General features: G+C 41.9%; 1 protein-coding gene across 4 annotated transcripts in view; it reads left to right on the forward strand.

The window, feature by feature from the left end:
* The window catches only part of LOC124463143 (A disintegrin and metalloproteinase with thrombospondin motifs 19-like), an 86,602-nt gene that overhangs the window by 36,901 nt on the left and 30,562 nt on the right, over window positions 1-19,139 (forward strand). For all 4 annotated transcript variants that reach the window (XR_006955533.1, XM_047014905.1, XM_047014903.1 and 1 more), the window contains exons 8-13: window positions 3,744-3,849; window positions 8,351-8,491; window positions 8,938-9,088; window positions 10,493-10,594; window positions 15,591-15,736; window positions 16,210-16,364. Coding sequence is in view for 3 of the 4 variants with exons in the window: in XM_047014905.1 (XP_046870861.1) it covers window positions 3,744-3,849; window positions 8,351-8,491; window positions 8,938-9,088; window positions 10,493-10,594; window positions 15,591-15,736; window positions 16,210-16,364 (801 nt within the window). In the remaining variant the exon portion in view is untranslated. The remainder of the gene's footprint in view (window positions 1-3,743; window positions 3,850-8,350; window positions 8,492-8,937; window positions 9,089-10,492; window positions 10,595-15,590; window positions 15,737-16,209; window positions 16,365-19,139) is intronic.

Here is a 19,139-nt window from a genome sequence, read left to right on the forward strand (position 1 = left end):
TGGCAGGGCCCCTGGGGTGGATGAGGTCCGCCCGGAGTTCCTTAAGGCTCTGGATGTTGTAGGGCTGTCTTGGTTGACACGACTCTGCAACATCGCGTGGACATCGGGGACAGTGCCTCTGGACTGGCAGACCGGGGTGGTGGTTCCCCTCTTTAAAAAGGGGGACCGGAGGGTGTGCTCCAACTTTAGGGGGATCACACTCCTCAGCCTCCCTGGGAAAGTCTATTCAGGGGTCCTGGAGAGGAGGGTCCATCGGATTGTCGAACCTCGGATTCAGGAGGAGCAATGTGGTTTTCGTCCTGGCCGTGGAACAGTGGACCAGCTTTATACCCTCCGCGGAGTCCTGGAGGGTACATGGGAGTTCGCCCAACCAGTCTACACATGTTTTGTGGATTTGGAAAAGGCGTTCGACCGTGTCCCTCGGGGGCTCATGTGGGGGGTGCTCCGAGAGTACGGGGTACCGGATTTCCTGATCGGGGCTGTCCGGTCCCTGTACGACCGGTGCCAGAGTTTGGTCCGCATTGCCGGTAGTAAGTCGAACTTGTTTCCGGTGAGGGTTGGACTCCGCCAGGGCTGCCCTATGTCACCGATTCTGTTCATTACCTATATGGACAGAATTTCTAGGCGCAGCCAGGGTGTTGAGGGGGTCCGGTTTGGTGACCTCAGGATCGGGTTGCTGCTTTTTGCGGATGATGTGGTCCTGTTGGCTTCATCGGGCCGTGACCTTCAGCTCTCACTGGAGCGGTTCGCAACCGAATGTGAAGCGGCTGGGATGCGAATCAGCACCTCCAAATCTGAGGCCATGGTAATCGACCGGAAAAGGGTGGAGTGCCATCTCCGGGTCGGGGAGGAGATCCTGAACCAAGCGGAGGAGTTCAAGTATCTCGGGGTCTTGTTCACGAGTGAGGGAAGAATGGAGCGCGAGGTCGACAGGCGGATCGGTGCGGCGTCCGCAGTGATGCGGGCTCTGCATCGGTCCGTCGTGGTGAAGAAGGAGCTGAGTCGAAAGGCGAAGCTCTCTATTTACCAGTCGATCTACGTTCCTACCCTCACCTATGGTCACGAACTATGGGTAGTGACCGAAAGAACGAGATCGCGAATACAAGTGGCCGAAATGAGCTTTCTCCGCAGGGTGTCCGGGCTCTCCCTTAGAGATAGGGTGAGAAGCTCGGTCATCCGGGAGGGGCTCAGAGTAGAACCGCTGCTCCTCCGCGTCGAGAGGAGCCAGCTGAGGTGGCTCGGGCATCTGATTAGGATGCCTCCTGGACGCCTCCCTGGTGAGGTGTTCCGGGCACGTCCTACTGGGAAGAGGCCCCGGGGAAGACCCAGGACACGCTGGAGGGACTATGTCTCTCGGCTGGCCTGGGAACGCCTTGGGGTCCCCCAGGAAGAGCTGGCGGAAGTGGCCGGGGGGAGGGAAGTCTGGGCCTCCCTGCTTAGGTCGCTGCCCCCGCGACCCGATCTCCGGACAAGCGGCAGATGACGACGACGACGACACGGCAATAATTCACAATTTTCCTTGACGACGTTCGGGATATACTTCAGTGCCAGTGCTTTGTTGTGATGCGGAGTGCCTCCAAGATGGCGACTTCCGGTCTGATGACGCGTCGGTGAAAACCCTCTATATGGTTACCTAGCTTGCTACCCTTAGAATGTGGCTGTAACATTAACTCTGCAGCTAACAGCTGAGTTACTGTTGCTAATGTAAAGGTAGATGGCATCAAGTGTGTGTGTGAATACAAACGCTGTAACGCCAGTGTTGTACACTTCTTTGTTATTTGGATAACCGTTCTGCTGTTGGTGTTATGGCGCGCGATATCCGCCTTTCTCTTCATTGAAATGACTATGAGTGTGCACCTCTGCAAACCAGGGTGATCAGATGAGAATGACTAAACAGGGGTTATGCGGAGCGCTCAGCGTTCGAACAGGAAAACAGATGTAATCGTTTCCGCTTCTCACTTCTGTACACAAGTTGTATTACTCTCTACATTATGCTAAGTGTGACAGGAATAAAGTGATGAGTTCATATAATGTTATAATAGCCTAACGTTAGACCGTTTCCCAGGAGGTAGCACTAACACTAGCTCTACACATTAACTACAACGTTACAGTAGGCTACATAGCTACACAACTAGTGCTAAGTTATCAATGAAATATATGAATTCAACAAATTAATTTAAGAAGCTCATTTTAATTTAGTGTCATATCCATATCATTATTCTGGTTTCTATAGCTAGGACCTATCGTTCCTAGAAGGAATTACGTTTACTAGCCTACTACTAGACCCAAAAAAACGTTAAAGTTAGCAGGTGTATAAGATTACGTTACAGACAAAATTGACCTGTAAATAAATACTGTCACACTGGTAGTTGTTGCAGTTGATTGCCAAACACTGCATTCTTTGAGTCAACATGGGCTTCTACAGGTACAGTCTTCGTTTGACTGTTTTAATCGTCTGCGAGCAAAAAAAAAGGGTACTCCCCAGGATACTCTGGGCTCTGGAAGTCCGTTTGGCAATCCTGTGTACATGGGAAATTGTAATTAAGGGTAGCTCCTTTAAACACCGGTGGCCTTTACTACGCTGTGTTTACCTCAAAAGACGGGAAGTAGTTACATCTGTTTTGTAGAACCCGGAAGAATGTTGCGCATAACCCCTATTTGAGGCATCTTACAGCAACGGGGGCTACGAGCCATTGCGATACATCTGTTGTAAACATTGGCGCATGTTGCCGCCCCTCTCCTCCTCATTAGCATTTAAAGCTACAGACACCAAAACAGCGCATTCTGAGGAAAGCTCATTGTGGGACTACTCGTAGTGGCTATAATTCTGCACCATGGCTGAATTTCGGGAAAGAGACTTCAGATACAGTATTAGGGGACCACTAAGGCCTATATAAAAGCATCCAAAAACAGCATTTCATGTCTCCTTTAAGAGGTTTTACAAAAACAGAAACATGGAAAATGTCAGTTTAGTGAGTGTGTATGTGCTTATATGTGTGTGTGAGAGAGAGAGAGAGAGAGAGAGAGAGAGAGAGAGAGAGAGAGAGAGAGAGAGAGAGAGAGAGAGAGAGAGAGAGAGAGAGAGCGCCAAAGGCCCTCTAATGGACATACAGGTTCTACATACAGGTTGCCCAAGAAACTGCACCTATTTTCGCCCATCAAAGGTGGGATTGTTCAGCCTGAGTTTTGTAATGGAAAGCATTAGTTCTGGATCCATTTCAATGGGGTGATTAAGCCATCAAAGGTCACGGTATACGACCCACTACATGAGAGGAGGAAGAAATCCCTCTTTTTATGTTTTTTCCTCTTAACCCGATCCCACAGGAGCAGCAGCTTTCCAGTCTAACATACAGAAATACACACTAGATGTGACACTTGTATGTTAGCATGGGCATATGATAATGGCTGAATTTTAAGTGTTTCTCCAATCAAACCCAAACCAGTTTTTTAAAAGGGTCTACTACCCTGTCAGTTTGATTATAAAGAAGACAAATAAAGTTTGAGGATGAGGGGAAAAGCAGCCATGTTGAATTATTAAAGGGTCTCCATGAACTCAAAGTTGACTGAAACTAGGTTAATATAAATTTGAATTTTTAATTGCAGTTGTGTTGGATCATAAATTATGAGTGAAACTGCACTAATTGTACAGTGTAACTGCAACTGCTATGTCTGCATTTGTTTATTGTGTCTTACTGAGAATACAGACCAACTTACATATTGACAATTTCCCTTCTCAATCACAGGTATTGCCTATCTAAGCGGTATGTGCAGTGAGAAAAGGAAGTGCATTCTGGCTGAAGACAATGGGCTCAACCTTGCCTTTACTATTGCCCATGAGATGGGTCACAAGTGAGTCCAGTACACCACATGAGTGTAATTTCAACAAAATAGATGGAAAACCAAACTTTCAGGTGAAATGACAAAATACTAACATACAGCAATGCTGCAATGATAATGTCTCCTATATAGCATCATAAGTAATTGCAACTGGTTGTGCACTGCAGCTAAACCAGTCGCTAAAACAATGGCCCAGCTTGTGTCAGTGCTAAGAGTGTACACCATATCTGTAATAAGGATCAGAAGAGCCAAAAAGGCTGTGGGCCTACAGTCTACACCACAGAGACTCACCATGCAACTGTTAGCTAGCTGCTCCACTAATTCTAATGTAGCATCTGGTTTTATTAAAAACTTCCAAGGCTAAGTCATCATCTACTCAGTCCTAAATTCAAAATAGGAAAATCCTCTAGGTTGTTCTGCTTTCAGTTGTTTAGTTAAGCCCCAAAGCTAAACAGTTTTGCTTTGTAAATGGGTTTTCTGTTGTATCTAATTCGATTTTGTTGCTAGTACTGTCTGTCTGTGTATCTTTTTGTTTGTCAGATTGTGGGTATGTTGTGGTCTGACAAATCTGAGTCTCTTGTGATAAGATTAGACTTGTCTTTGTTGTGAGCTCAAAGCTAGTGCTGATTTTGATAGTGCTGATTCATGACAACTGAGATACTAGAGCTATCTGAGTTTGTGTCAATCTTTGTATGTATAGCTATTCCTTCAATGTTTTAACTGCGGTGATTGCATATTGTAGCACTTTATATGTTTATGCTTAGACATGTAAGGCATGGGCTTTGAGGAGAGCTCAGTGGGTAGTTCTTGTTTGGATATTGTGTTTACACTTTTAGAATAATTATTTTATGTTTTTTTGTGTAGGTATATGTAATGTTAGATATTAGAAAGTTGATTATGTAATACATTACAGTGTACACTAGAGTACACTTTTGCCAAATGAGCTCATGGATCAGAGATGTTTGTCAATACATGGCACATACAGTATTAGATTATAGAGTATTACATTTTTTATTTTAACACTCATTTCGACGCTGAAAACGACGAGACATGTGAAGTTATCTCCAACTTCTTCTTTGAATCGCACATAAATGAGAGACAGGTAGAAATAAAGTGCAACTGTCAATGGGATGATACAATGTGAGTCCAGTTGGCACGGCTTAACAAGAAGCTCAGGTGAGTATTTCCTTCAGTGACGTAAATGTCAGGGCTCACATCTGTTCTAAGACCATTATAAAATAACTGAATAAAATAACTCTTTGGAGATTAGTTGGATTTTCCTGTGATCAGCTGTTTGACAACTAGTATTCGCCTACACTGGAGCACTGATCCATTTAGACTGATGTATTTAGATGACACATTATCTGGCCTCAGAGGGAATTATCATGGAGGCAGTGCATTCCAAAAATTACCAGGTGCTGTCTTCTGTGAAGCCACACATACGCTTCAACACCTCATTCACCATTGCCTGTTTGTAATTTTTTTTCCTTAAACACTAAACAATAAGACACGTAATTGTCCTAGTAACTGCAATGATTTGAAATAATTGTCAAAACTTTGACATAAATAATTACCTTTAACACAAAGTTAACTCAAACTGACTTTGACCTCAATTTATTAAATTCATTTGATAGTTTGAAAAATATACAAATTAGTGAAGTATTCCTGATGAGGTCATGTTCAGTTTATTACTGTAATTAAGTTGATAACAGATGTTAGTTTTTTCCCAAATAGTTAAATAAGGCTTGTGTGGAGCATATGTTATACATTAGTGAGTAAACTAAATTTTCCTTCTTTAAAAAAATGCTTAAGCTGCAAGTTCTGTCCATTATGGATTTTAAAGTACAAATGCCAACCTCTTTATTTGCTTTTCCCAAGTTTGAAAACCGCACCAACAACTGGAATATGTGAAATGAACAGTGTTGTGCACGTTCATACCTCTCATGAACTCGTTTAAAGTTCAGTTCATACAAGTCAATATGAATCGGTCACGTTCATGGTTCACCATTTAAATTCTGAACGCGTTCATAGTTCAGTTCATTTCATAGTTTTAATGCGGAAATTGCAAATTAAAGACTTAACTTGCTTTTTAACACATAGGGTGACCAGACGTCCTCTTTTACCCGGACATGTCCATGGCCCTCAAGACCTAAAAATGCGTCCGGCAGGGATTCCAAAAACGTCTGGCAGTTCGTCTCGTTGGATGTTTGTGTTTCTCTGGGTCTTGACCACCGTACCATATAACCTACATGTCTTTAACAAACTATTAATTAGCCTACGCCCTTACAAGTTTTGACAAGTGTATCTCCCTTACGTCCCACCTTCTTGCGCGAGCAAGAAGTGTTGCCAGATGCACGATCATTATCCTCCAAATAGCCTATGATAATTTACATTTAAATTGAGCCTTTGGTAGCTACGATACGATACAACACTGAGCACCTTACCGCCTCCACAAGTTGCATTGTTTACAACAGCACATGACATCTGCAGCAATGCCAAAACGTAAATGTGTCTTTATTTTCTTATTTTAATATGTGGCTATATAAATAATTTATTATTTGTTATATTTATTGCTTTAATATATGGACAAGCCACATAAACAACCACTGAAAGCCACAGAACCACTGGACTAAATTGCACAAAAAAGATGTGTTTACATTTGTATTTTGCAATTTTGTTAAGGTATCGAAATTTCATTTGTGTCATTTCATTTGTGACATTTATGCATTCACATGGTCATGGTGCTAAGTTCTAAATATTTCCGACGCTCCCAACCGAGTTAAATTTCCAAAACGGAACCTAGCCAGCTTTAGTTAGCTTCCGTTACCTAGCAACCTAGCGTTGCTTGTTTGGTCTACATGTGTGTGGAATGAATCATGGGTAACGTAGTGCGAAGTCGAGTTAGTTAGTTTAGGTTAGTCTACATAGCAAACATTTTACGGGCACTGAGCAACTACATGGTGCAAGCATTCGTTTTAGACAGCGTCAGTCCTTAGGAGAAGGAAAACATTCCGTAAAGTTTTAGCTAGACCTCCGATAATATGAACGTGTTCACCGTTCAATTCATTATTTGTCATTAAGTTTTGTTCAGTTCATCGTTCTCATAAAAATGAACGTGTTCAATGAACGCATTCATGCACAACACTGGAAATGAATGAATGGATGAATGGATGATCATAATAAATTGATAGATGGTGTCTCTAGTCAAGGGACTTTGGTTTAGAGGATGTGTTTTTATCTGTGTGTAAGGCTGTGATCTTTGTAATAGCTCACAAAGACATAAGGATATCTTATCTGGTCCTCATTCCATCGTTCAAAATGGGATTGCTTCTTTTCAACAGTGCTCTCCCTTCTCTGCCTCATTGCCACATTTTATAACCACAGTAAATGAGCCTTAGACTGGCATTACACATTGAAACTTTCAGTTGGATGAAACTTAGGTGAAAATAAGTTGCAATTGAGTTGCAAGTTTTAAAGCCCTCTGCAATGCACTTGAAACTTGAATGAAACTTAACAGTTGCAAAACTCTTTGGTGAAAGTGGTTTATCATAACAGCCAATCAAAACGCTAATGTGTCAGATGACGTCAAACTACCATTGATTTGGGATCAAACCAACCGGTTTCAACTGACTAATTTTCTCCACAATGGTTTATCACCAAATTGAACAAAATAATCAAACAGAAGAGGGTATCTTCTTTAATCCTTCACTCTCAGACTTTTAGTCTTTTTAGGCCATGTTTTTTTTCTCCTGCATATCAAACGGCACAAATGCACTGATAGCTCTCTTCCTATTCTCCGGGTCAGCCAAAGTAGCAGCAGTACTTTGAAACAAAGTAGCTAGCCAGTACCAGAAGAGCAAGCAAATGATATGAAATAAGATACAAAGATGCAAATGTGGTTACAATGACACTTCCCTCTTTATATCATCTAGTAAGAAAACAATGTGAAAAATTTAGATAGCACATTTTTGTGAAATAAACGTTGCATGAGACTTTGATTATGTTTTATTGCTTCATGTAACTGTCAAGTTGCATTGAAATTAAGTTTCATGTAATTTTACACCTGCAACTAGTATAAAGCCAGCCTTAGTTTACTGTTGAGTATATCCTGGTCAGGTCTAAATATACAGGTAAAGAGCCATTCCTTGTTCTAGGGTGAGGAGTGCTTTGGTTTATCTTGCCCAGCAGGACAGAATCCACCGCTTGAATCCTCCCTACCTCACCCTCTGGATTAGCTGAATTCAAATCTGTAGCAGATTGATTATAACTGTATACCCTCAACATGCAAATCATAACCAGACAGTACCCATGAATCAAGGTACTTGTGCAGTTATGTAGTTGTTGTTGAACCCCAGTACTTGACATGTTTCCTTGTTTGCATGCAAGGACAAATGTTGGTGGTTTCTTGCCATAGTGTACCCTCTGTCCAGGTTTGAATGACTTTGTCTCCAGTTTTGATGATTGCAAAAACCACTGTGATAATGTCTGTCTGTCTCTGTCTGTCTGTCTTTAGTATGGGCGTTAGCCATGACAATGACCACCAGTCATGTGCAGATGGTCTTCACATCATGTCGGGTGAGTGGGTCAAAGGGCAAAATCTGGGTGACGTGTCCTGGTCCAGCTGTAGCCGTGGCGACATTGAGAAGTTCTTGAGGTAACAATCACTTCTCCACTCTTCACAATATATTACTTAAAGTGAAATAACTGTCAAAATACATTAAAATACCTATACATTTACCAAAACTACAACCCCAACCAAAACCTGAATTGCAGTGAAAGGCACTTTTTGTATTGCTTACCTACCATTTTTTTCTGCTTTTAGTTCTTTCATATGATGAGTTTAAAAGGTTAGAGAAGCCCTGCAAGAACAGATAGAAATAGTAGAGCTGAATCAACAAAACATGTTAACCATGGACTAGCTACCACCGTCTGAATACTTTCTTTTTGAGTTGAGAATACCCTTGTGAAACATATAGTATTCTTCTCTTCAAAGATGGAAATAGATAACATTGCCCTCCTGTCTCATGTCCTGGTCATCTCTTTGGATAATAATCAAGTGTGCAGTAGAAAGAAAAGAGTGCCTTTGCTAATTTGTTGTAGGTCCAAATCCAGCAGTTGTCTTCTTCAGACTGACCCTCTGAGCCTGAATTCAGTGATTCTGCCCTCCAAGCTCCCAGGGATGACCTACACTGCAGACGAACAGTGTCAGATCCTTTTTGGCCCCAGTGCATCACACTGCAAGAACATGCAGGTGAGGGTCCAGGAAGGAGATATAAAATAGAGGATAATTTAGGGATTTTGCCACAATTTCTAGATTCAATGGGTTTTAGTTATGAGGTCAATCATATGGCACAATATGATATATCACTCTAGATTTTGTCATTCTTTCTTTCTGCTCTCTAAGGAATCTCCCTACACTGGTGCCACTCTATTGTATGTTGCAGCATGTATGAAACTGAATGCACATATCAAGGCTGTTCATCAGTCTGACTCCCCTCCTCCAGGAAGGACAAAATAAGATCCCTATCACTCTGAGAACAAATCCCTCTCTCGTTGCCCTCTAGGGGACCATGAGGAATGTTCCAGATTTGATAAGCAGTTGAGCAGTAATTCATATAAATAGCCACATATTATCAAATCCCCAACCAGTTGCTTGGAGTGGATCTCTACCATGAACCACAAAAGTTTATCTGGATAACTAAGTGTTCCTGATGTCACAAAAGTTGTGTTCCAGATAAGAGTCGTGGCGGACGTATCTCAGGAGGCTCAGCAATCTCATAAACACCCCATTCATTGTGTTATTGTTATCAGACACCATAGCAACCACTGTGCTTTCTTACTAACACTGCACTATTGCCATTGTGCATTGTGAAAAAAGAACCAGCTCATGGATGACACTACCGTGATATTCAGCTCAGGGCTATTTGTAATGTAGCTAGTATCCATCCAAAAGGTTTTTGACAGTTCTTGTTTTTACAGGGAAATGCCTGTTAGGTGTTGTTTTTATTTAACTAAAGTGCAAGTGGGAAGAGTGGGTAGAAGGAACACAAAAGGTCAGCTTTTGTAGTTTGTCTCATAAACCCAGTTGTTTGGGGTTACGTATTCAGTGTGTGCGGTGTGCCCATTGAAAGATGAGATGTGGGCTTAAACCTGGAAGTGGTTAGAGTTCCAGTACAAGTAACAGCTGGTGACTTGGGAACTCCTCTCACTCGCATCTGGCTTCCTAGATCTAGAAAACTCCTACAAACACCCCAAACGCCTCATCGTTTGTGTTTGTGAGAAATGACGAGTGCATGTTAGATTGACCGGTCGCAAAGGAGAATTAACTAAAAAGGTTTTGGCCTGACCTTCAACCTTTAAGTAAGAATTAGCTTCACTCATCACTCAGCTATACTAGTCCTATTTGTAGGCACAGATATACACTAAGGTGAAAAAGATTCCTTTAGAAGGGGTTTCTGTGATGGGTTTTCTATAGCAACCTTGTATGCCTCTTTTATTGTTATAGCATTTCATTTCTTATATACATTCAATTTCTAATAATTTATTTGAGAACAATTTGGAAATCCGAAGTACAGGATTTTTGTAGCTTCGGTATAGTGGTGTAAAGTGTTCCTTACTGGAACCCTGTCTCTCTTCTCTCCTCTCTGTGTCCCAGTATGTGATGTGCTCTGGCTTATGGTGTCTCGTGGATGGAGAGAAAGACTGTAAGACCAAGCTGGATCCCCCTATGGATGGTACAGCGTGTGACACTGGCAAGGTTGGTACAGAGTGCATTTTTGTCAAATTTTCTATGTTCTTTTCCATAACCAAAATATGTTAAAAAAATTATATATGTATTGTTCTATTTTAAAGCATACCAACAGAACTTAATAAAGATGCATTATAATGTACTGCAGTTTCTACACAGTCACAATTTTCTGTAAGTATTTAAACATAATACTTATACACTATGAAAACAGACAGACAGAAACTGTGAAACCTTTTGAGCTATTACAAACAGCCTCATAAGAGACAAGCCATGGGCACTGCAGCAGAGCACAGGAGTGAAGGAGAGAAGAGAGAGAAGGAGGAGACCAGCTGGAGCAGCTCACAGTGAACCCCCCTCAAATATCAGATTGTTGCAAAAGCCTGTCTGTACACCAACCATGACACAATGCTGGAGTTTGCTGGATGTCAGACAAAGGGGTCAAGGGGCCGTAGTGCTTCTCTCTGTAAAGAAGTGATTATATTGAGAAGTTTTACTAAGCTTTTCTCACCAAACCAACAGGGAAATGTGTTTCCTGGAACCGTAGATAGGTGCACTTGCATTTGATTGGTTCTCTGTTAAATTGTCTACCTTCACAAACATCTAGACATTTAGTAAAGTACATAAGTCAGTACATGCACAATGGTTGAGCCAGTTGTCATAATTGTAGGCGTAATTTACCATACAGTGCTGCATATACAGTTCTGCCCAAGGGGTGTTTGCTATGTTTACATGAACATTTGTATTATTTTCCTTGAATTTCCGTGCTATGCAGTGCTGTAAAATAGTCTTGTATTTTCTGTTTTGCATTCACATAAATCCGACAGACAACCGACCAAGGAGGCTAAATTCGTAAGAACATTGGGCCTCATTCTTGAACGCAGTTAAGAAGAATTTAAGAAGGAATTTCTTCTGAATTGGATTTAGGAAAACATTTGGCATTCATGAAAGTTTTCTCATCTGGGATTTGTTCTGAACTTCAGAAGACTTTCTGAATTCGACATAGCAGTCGTAAATTGGCCAGTTGTCTCAAATGCGATTCCTTAATAAACCACAAGGGGAATCACATTCAAGAAAACTCTGTTCTGTGTTGTAAGTGTTAATTAATTTGTGAGAAATCGTCAGTGTTGTACACGTTCATACCTCTCATGAACTCGTTCATGTTCAGTCTGACTCCCAAGTTCAGTTCATACAAGTAAATATGAATCGTTCATGTTCATAGTTCACCATTTAAATTCTGAACGCGTTCATAGTTTAGTTCATTTCATAGTTTTAATGTGGAAAGTGAGAATGAAAGACTAAACTTGTTTTTTAACACTGAGATATGGTGACCAGACGTCCTCTTTTACCCAGACATGTCCTCTTTTCAAGACCTAAAAAATGCGTCCCGGCAGGGATTCGAAAAACGTCCGGGATTTCGTCTCGTCGGATGTTTGTGTTTCTCTGGGTCTTTCACCATAGACATATATACATGTATGTCTATGTCTTTCACAAACTAATTAATACGCCCTTACAAGTTTTGAAAAGTGTATCTCCCTTACCTTCCACCTTCTTGCGCGAGCTCTTGACTAGAGAAAACTGTCATTGGTCGACCGCCTTCTCAGTGTTGCCAGATGCACGATCATTATCCTCCAAATACGATAATTTTTAGCCTTTGGTATGATACTTTGGCATTTCCAATATGGCATCACTGAACACCTTACCGCCTCCACTAGTTGCATTGTTTACAACAGCACATGACTTCTGCAGCCATGCCGAAATGTAAACGTGTGTTTATTTTCTTATTTTAATATGCTATATAAATAATTTATTATTTGTTATATTCATTGCTTTAATATATGGACAAGCCACATTAAACAACCACTGAAAGCCACAGAAGCACTGGACTAAATGGCACAAAAAAGATTTGTTTACATTTGTATTTTGCAATTTTGCTAAGGTATAAATAAATGATCATATAGCCTATGTCATTTGTGTCATTTCATTTGTGACATTTATGCATTCACATGGTCATGGTGCGTGAGTTCTAAATATGTCCGACGCTCCCAGCAGAGTGAGTTATTTTTCCGAAACGGAAGCTAGCCAGCTTTAGTTAGCTTCCGTTACCTAGCAACCTAGCGTTGCTTGTTTGGTCTACATGTGTGTGGAAGCAATCATGGGTAACGTAGTGCAAAGTCGAGTTAGTTAATTGGTTTAGGTTAGGCTACATAGCGAACATTTTACGGGCACTGAGCAACGACATGGTGCAAGCATTCGATTTAGACAGCGTCTCCTCAGGAAAAAAACATTCCGTAACAAATGTAACGTTTTAGCTAGACCTCAGATAATATGAATGTGTTCACCGTTCAATTCATTATTTGTCATTAAGTTTCGTTCAGTTCATTGTTCTCATAAAAATGAACGTGTTCAATGAACGCGTTCATGCACAACACTGGAAATCGTTGGTGATTGCGTTTACATCAACTCTTTGGACATCCTCGGATTAAAATAATTATAATAATTTACCTTGCTTAGTGTGCACACTGTTAGATCCAGTGGAGAACAATTCCACTGCTCATCTTACTGGTATGATCATGATGATGCACCTGTGCACCGGTTGCTTTTCGCTGGAACATAACTTGCGTTCCTGTTGCTTTACTAATTGTGTTGATTCTCACTGCACAGGTCACTGCTGTTGAGTGCCCTTATAAGGGGCTGTTGGGGCGTGTATGTATGCAAATTCAGGAGCACGAGGACGCGCTTTCAATTTAAGAAAACTTTTCCGGGGGAGCACAGCTCAGAAAACTTCTGCTGCGTAGGAACACATTTTCAAGCGTTCATGAATTTGGCCTGTGTCTTTTTCTTACATTGTTTCCGAAGCCCGTAAGAAACATTTCAGAAGAAACTTCTGAAAATGTTCGAGAATGAGGCCCATTGTTCCTGTCGTATGCCCAGTGGCGGATTTAGGCATAGGCGACATGGGTTGTTCGCCCAGGTAACCAAACAAACTAAAACCGCCATTGCATATGCCCATGACTCACTATATCCATGCCTCAAGAAAACATGGTCAGACTTGTCCTATACCTGTTGCTGCTTGTTTCGACACACAAATGACAGAGGAAGTTACAGACCCCGTGCAGTGATCCAACCGTGATTAAGATGTTGCTTAGTTGATTAGGTGGTACATTCATGATTCAGATTCATGGAATTTTTGATTTAGCAGCTGGTGATTATTATAATGTCAGTTAGTTGATTTGGTGTTAGTTTAATTGGACTTTGGCGCACATTTGCAACATGCAAGCAGAGTTTTTGCATCAGTAAACACATTTATTCATGTTAGAAAATGAATTGATCTCTATTGTGAGGGTAGGAACAAAAATTGACCAGTAGATCGAGAGCTTTGCCGTCCGGCTCAGCTCTCTTTTGTTGACAATGGTGTAACAGAGCAAATGCAATACTGCCCTCGCTGCCCTGATTCTCTGGCCAACCTCCCGCTCCATTCTCCCCTCACTTGTGAACAAGACCCTATGGCTTTGCCACTGTGGAGTTGTTTGACTACCTCCAATAACTACCAATAACCTCCTCAGTTGAGGTCAACAGCGTCCCATCTTTGCCGTACACAGCCTAGATTAAACATTGTACGGCCCGCGGGCCACACCTTTTCAGTGTTTGTGAAGATTAACTACTTAAAATTAAATGAAACACTGATGTAATGATTGTTTTTGTTTTTACAGTTTATTACGTCTATAGGAGTATTTTCCTATTTGATCTACACCACAATTTCATATATTTCTATAAATATTTACAGAATATCCTTATTCTTTTGATAACCAGTAGCAGCTAATCAAAATATATAATTTACTGCTTTTTACAATCAGAGACAAAGAATAGTGAGCAGAATTAAATTCAAGTTATCGTTGGTGCGGCCCTCCAACACATTTCAGGTTTCTCATGTGGCCCCTTGTAAAAATGTATTGCCCACCCCTGGCTTGGATGGTTCCCCACTTTCCCCTCCTGAGGGAGCAGACGGTTTTCCAGAAGCACTTTGGTGCGGACCGAAAGTCCTTCACCATGTCTTCTCCGAACTTCTCCCACACCCGCTGCTGTGCCTCTTTCACAGCAGAGGACGCAGCCCTTCAGGCCTGTCGGTTCTTTGCAACTGTCTCCGTAGACCTCCACGACAACATATCCCGGAGGGCTTCCCTGACCACCAGTGTCCACCACGGTGTTAGAGGGTTACCGCACTTTGAGGCTCCTAAGACCTTGAGGCCGCAGCTCTCCCCCACTCTGAACACTGCCCAATCCGGTTCAATGCCTCCAACCTCCGCGGGGATGCCTGAGAAACCCCGTCGGAGGTGTGAGTTGAAGATCTCGCTAACAGGGACCTCCTCCAAACATTCCTAGTTCACTCTGTCCAGAGTCTTCCCCCACCCCCTGACCCAACTCACCACCAGATGGTGATTGGTTGACAGCTCAGCCCCTCTCTTCACCCAAGTGTCCAAAACATACGGCCTCAGATCCGACGACACAAGTACAAAATCGATCATCGACTTTCGGCCTAGGATGCCCTGGTGGGGATTGGCCTCGGAGCCCGGTCGGGCACAGCCTGAAGAGGCGATGTGGCAACCCCCTTTTCATCCTTTGGGCCCACCACCTGGCAGTGAAGGCCAGGGGCCTCGACTGGTCCATATCGCCTCTTCAGGCTGTGCCCGACCAGGCTCCGAGGCCAATCACCACCAGGGCATCCTAGGCCGAAAGGATGGCTCTGAGGATGTGGAACATCAGCTTGCATGTCTGAAGTAATGGAAATTAAATCTGTTTTAGGCTAAATTGTAGTGAGTCGTCTGTGTAGTCTACACTGCAGCATTTCAACTGAGATCAGTTGTTCAAGCGTTTAGTGGAGTTCAGCTAATAAATGTTGTGTAGCCTATAGTGCAGCTCAACGCTATGTATAGTGCCAGCAAAACATGGCTGAAAGCTTCAGGGATTTTGATTCAACTCTGGTGTGTGTGTTTGTGCGGTTCTGCAGTGGTGTCGTGCTGGGGACTGTGTGAGCCGGGGGCCACCGGCGGAGCCCACAATGGGAGAGTGGAGCCCCTGGGGCTCCTGGGGAGCTTGCAGTCGAACTTGCAGCACCGGGGTCAGCGGCAGGCAACGCAAGTGTGAGAGCCAAAGGTACTCTTAAGTGATATGAGTAAAAAATATAAACTGTATATATTGTATATTTTAAGAACAGTTGGTTTCCTTACTAATGTATTGTCATCTATGTAACATATAACCAAGTCTGAGATCAGGGAAATGGCTCCAGGGTAGGGTCTAACACTCCGGGTTGCCAGCGAACGCACTGGTGTACAGTACAGTCAAATGTTATTGACTGTCATAAAATGGTTTAATGTGCCTCTCTTCCTCCTACTCATAACTTGCAATGCCTACTCCGTGACAAACTTTGCTATGCAAACGCTATGCAAACGCTTTTGAGGTGGCATGAGAAATCTAAAATTCCTAGAGTGTTACCCATATAACAGCTGCATTACACAAGAGCCGGAGCATGGTCGCACCCCAAGCCATGCGATAATGTTTTACCTGATGAGATCTCTTCTTAACTCTGTACTTATGATTTACGTACAGTATAATTCTGTCTCCCTTAGGTTGAGCTGGAAAAGCCGGGACTGCATTGGCCTCAAGATGCAGTACAGGCTGTGTGAGAACATGCCCTGCCCTTCCGGCATCCCTAGCTTCAGAGACCAGCAGTGCCAGACTTTCAACCGCCCCTCCCTCCACTGGCACGCAGTCATGGACGACGGTGGGTACTCTGAACAACACAGCAACAAAACTTTTAATTAAAGATTTTTTTTTAATTAATTTATCTTCCCCCACGAATACACCATTGCAACTCAAGAACATTGTATATATCTACATGTGTGTGTTTGTGTGTGTGTGATGTAGGGGGTTTAATGTTAATCCAAACAACCAAAACGATTCCCCTTTGTTTAAAGGAGTCATTGATTGCAAAACCGATGTTACCTTGTCATAGTTGAATAACAGTGAACAGTGAACCTCAAAGTCCCTTGACACCTCTTTCCTATGCAAATCTCACAATTAAAAAAGGTAGCTGTAAAACGGAACTGACGTCAGTTCGGTTGCTCCACCTTTTATGGCTCTTGAAGTTCGTGAAGTTCGACACTCATTTATTCAGTTGCTCGAACCATTTCACCAAAGACAGTTTTGAATGCTGAAGAGGTGCTGTTCCAACCGTATGCTCATTACAGCATCTTACACAAGCTGGAAGTATGATTTTGTCGCTAACAGTTATCCTATTAGCAATGCTAACGTCTCCTGTATCTAGCATAGGTAGAATGCAAAATACATTTCTAAACACATCAAAATACCTTACTTAGCAAATGACTCTAGCTAGACTAGCTGTAGTCGGCATTAGAAGGGAAGCTTCCGAAAAAATAGCCAGAAAACGAACAGCAGTCTGGCCTATAACGCCTGTATAGATCTATTTGAAAAAACGGGAGAAAGGCAGGTGCTAGATACAGGATGCGTTAGCATTGCTAATAACTGTTACCGACAAAATCATACTACAGCTTGCGGTTGTGGTGAACGTTAGGTCGGAACGCACCTCTTTTCAGCAACAGCTTCATAGCAAATCCTGCTTTACATTGTCCAAGGTTTTGAAAACCGTCCTTGGTGAAATGGTTCGCGCAAATGTGTCGAGGGTCGAACTGCATAGGGATCTTCTACGCTACGGTATAAACAAACATCAACCATCCCCGTCTAGTCAATGTTAGCTAAACTCTAGCTCATCTGCTTTTTATAAACGCTGATTTGCAAGGAATACGTTATTTCATGTTCCTGACTGTGTTTCATAAAAATAAATAACCCATGTTGTTATGTAAATCTACAATTCAAGATGCATGTTTGTCCAGATCTATTTTTCAGCAAGATAGCTAGAGCTAACTGAAGCTGAGTTGAATCACGATAGTTTGTTTGCTAACGTTACCCACCTAAGGTGATCATGTTTGCTTCGACAACAGAAGTGGAAACAACTAACGTAATCATTTCAAATGATATCTAGTCAATCTGTTGAAAACAGTGTTGTGTAGACACAATAGATTTTATTTCAAATCTCTACCTTCTTATATCAGTGAGTGCTGTGGACGTGTTAAGTCTTTGCTCTGCAGCTTCACCAACCAATCAGCGCACAGCTGATCTATATATTCATGACTATACCATAAAAGGAGAAAACCTAGCATTTTTTCCTGGGAAAATGTAACTGGATGTATTAGGGGGCATAGAACAGCACCCAGGGAATTATCAGCCTAAATAATTTTACATACCCCATTTGGAGACCTTAAAGTCCATATGGCAGGTACATTTTTCCAACGAATTTGGTTGTTGGTAATAAACATTTAAACTGTTATCCATTGTATTTGATGTTGTTGGCTGTCACAAAACGCAATATAATACGAAAAAGTAGCTACTTTTTGCAATGATTTTTCTTTCCCCCACAATGCATTGCATGACGTCACGTTGGGGAGACAACAGTAAAAAGTCTTCTTTGAGACCATTGAAATTGATTAGAAAAAACACTAGGCTAGTACCAGAGAATGTCTAATATGGGCTCTGCTAGTACCATCAAAACGTGGGACATCTAATTGGAAAGGTTTTTACATTGTCGGGGAAAATATTTAATTTGGGATGATCTTGGGGGGATTTCACAGGATGGGCTGGCAAGTTAGCCCATAGCTAGCCCATAGCTAGCATGATGTCTTCTAGATCTAGATTCTAGATAGAGCTACGTTTGTCCTGTAGTCTATCTGAACTACAACGACATGATTGTCTGGGACAAGTGGATTTGTAGGGCAAGTGTAAGAGAATGTACGTGCTCCACTGTACAAGTTTAAACACAAACAAATAAAATGGCATGTTACTTGCACTGTCCAGCTTGCAAATATTGAGGATAGCCTACCGAAGTTGAGTTAGCCAATGTCGTTAGCGATGTTAGCTAAGGTTAGTTTGCTAGCTGTATATAACATTTCACTGGGTCTTGCAGCTGTTTGATTGACTGCAATTATTATCAAATGTTATGTTCTACTACTAGCCATTTGCCTACTTTAGCAAGTCACAGTATTTCCAAGCCCTGTATTTCCAAGCCCTGATAATGTAACTAAAGACTCAGTAAATAATAGTAATAAGCCCCCATCCAAGTCAAATTAGCTGCACGGTCTGTAAAGATATTGGGACGATGATGCAATACAGTACATAACAGAAAGTGTTTCATTCTGCAGACATTGTGTAAATGTTTAATGTAACAAATACCGTTTTTTATCACACCTCAATTGTTATTATTTGTGTAATATTACAGCTCATCTTCATTGGTCAAAGGCACAATGTTTACGTGACTTTTGTGCATGGAAAAGTGAAACGTAAATGTAGGCTAGTAGTGCCTCAAAAAGTAATGTCGGGCACTGAATGATCACTAGATATAAAGAAAACGTTGACTTCCACTCGGTGCTATTCACTGACAGTAAAAAATAAATTGTATATGTGCACTGCTGTTCGTAAATGAGCT

Source organism: Hypomesus transpacificus, unplaced genomic scaffold, assembly GCF_021917145.1.
Source record: "Hypomesus transpacificus isolate Combined female unplaced genomic scaffold, fHypTra1 scaffold_27, whole genome shotgun sequence".
Lineage (NCBI taxonomy): Eukaryota > Metazoa > Chordata > Actinopteri > Osmeriformes > Osmeridae > Hypomesus > Hypomesus transpacificus.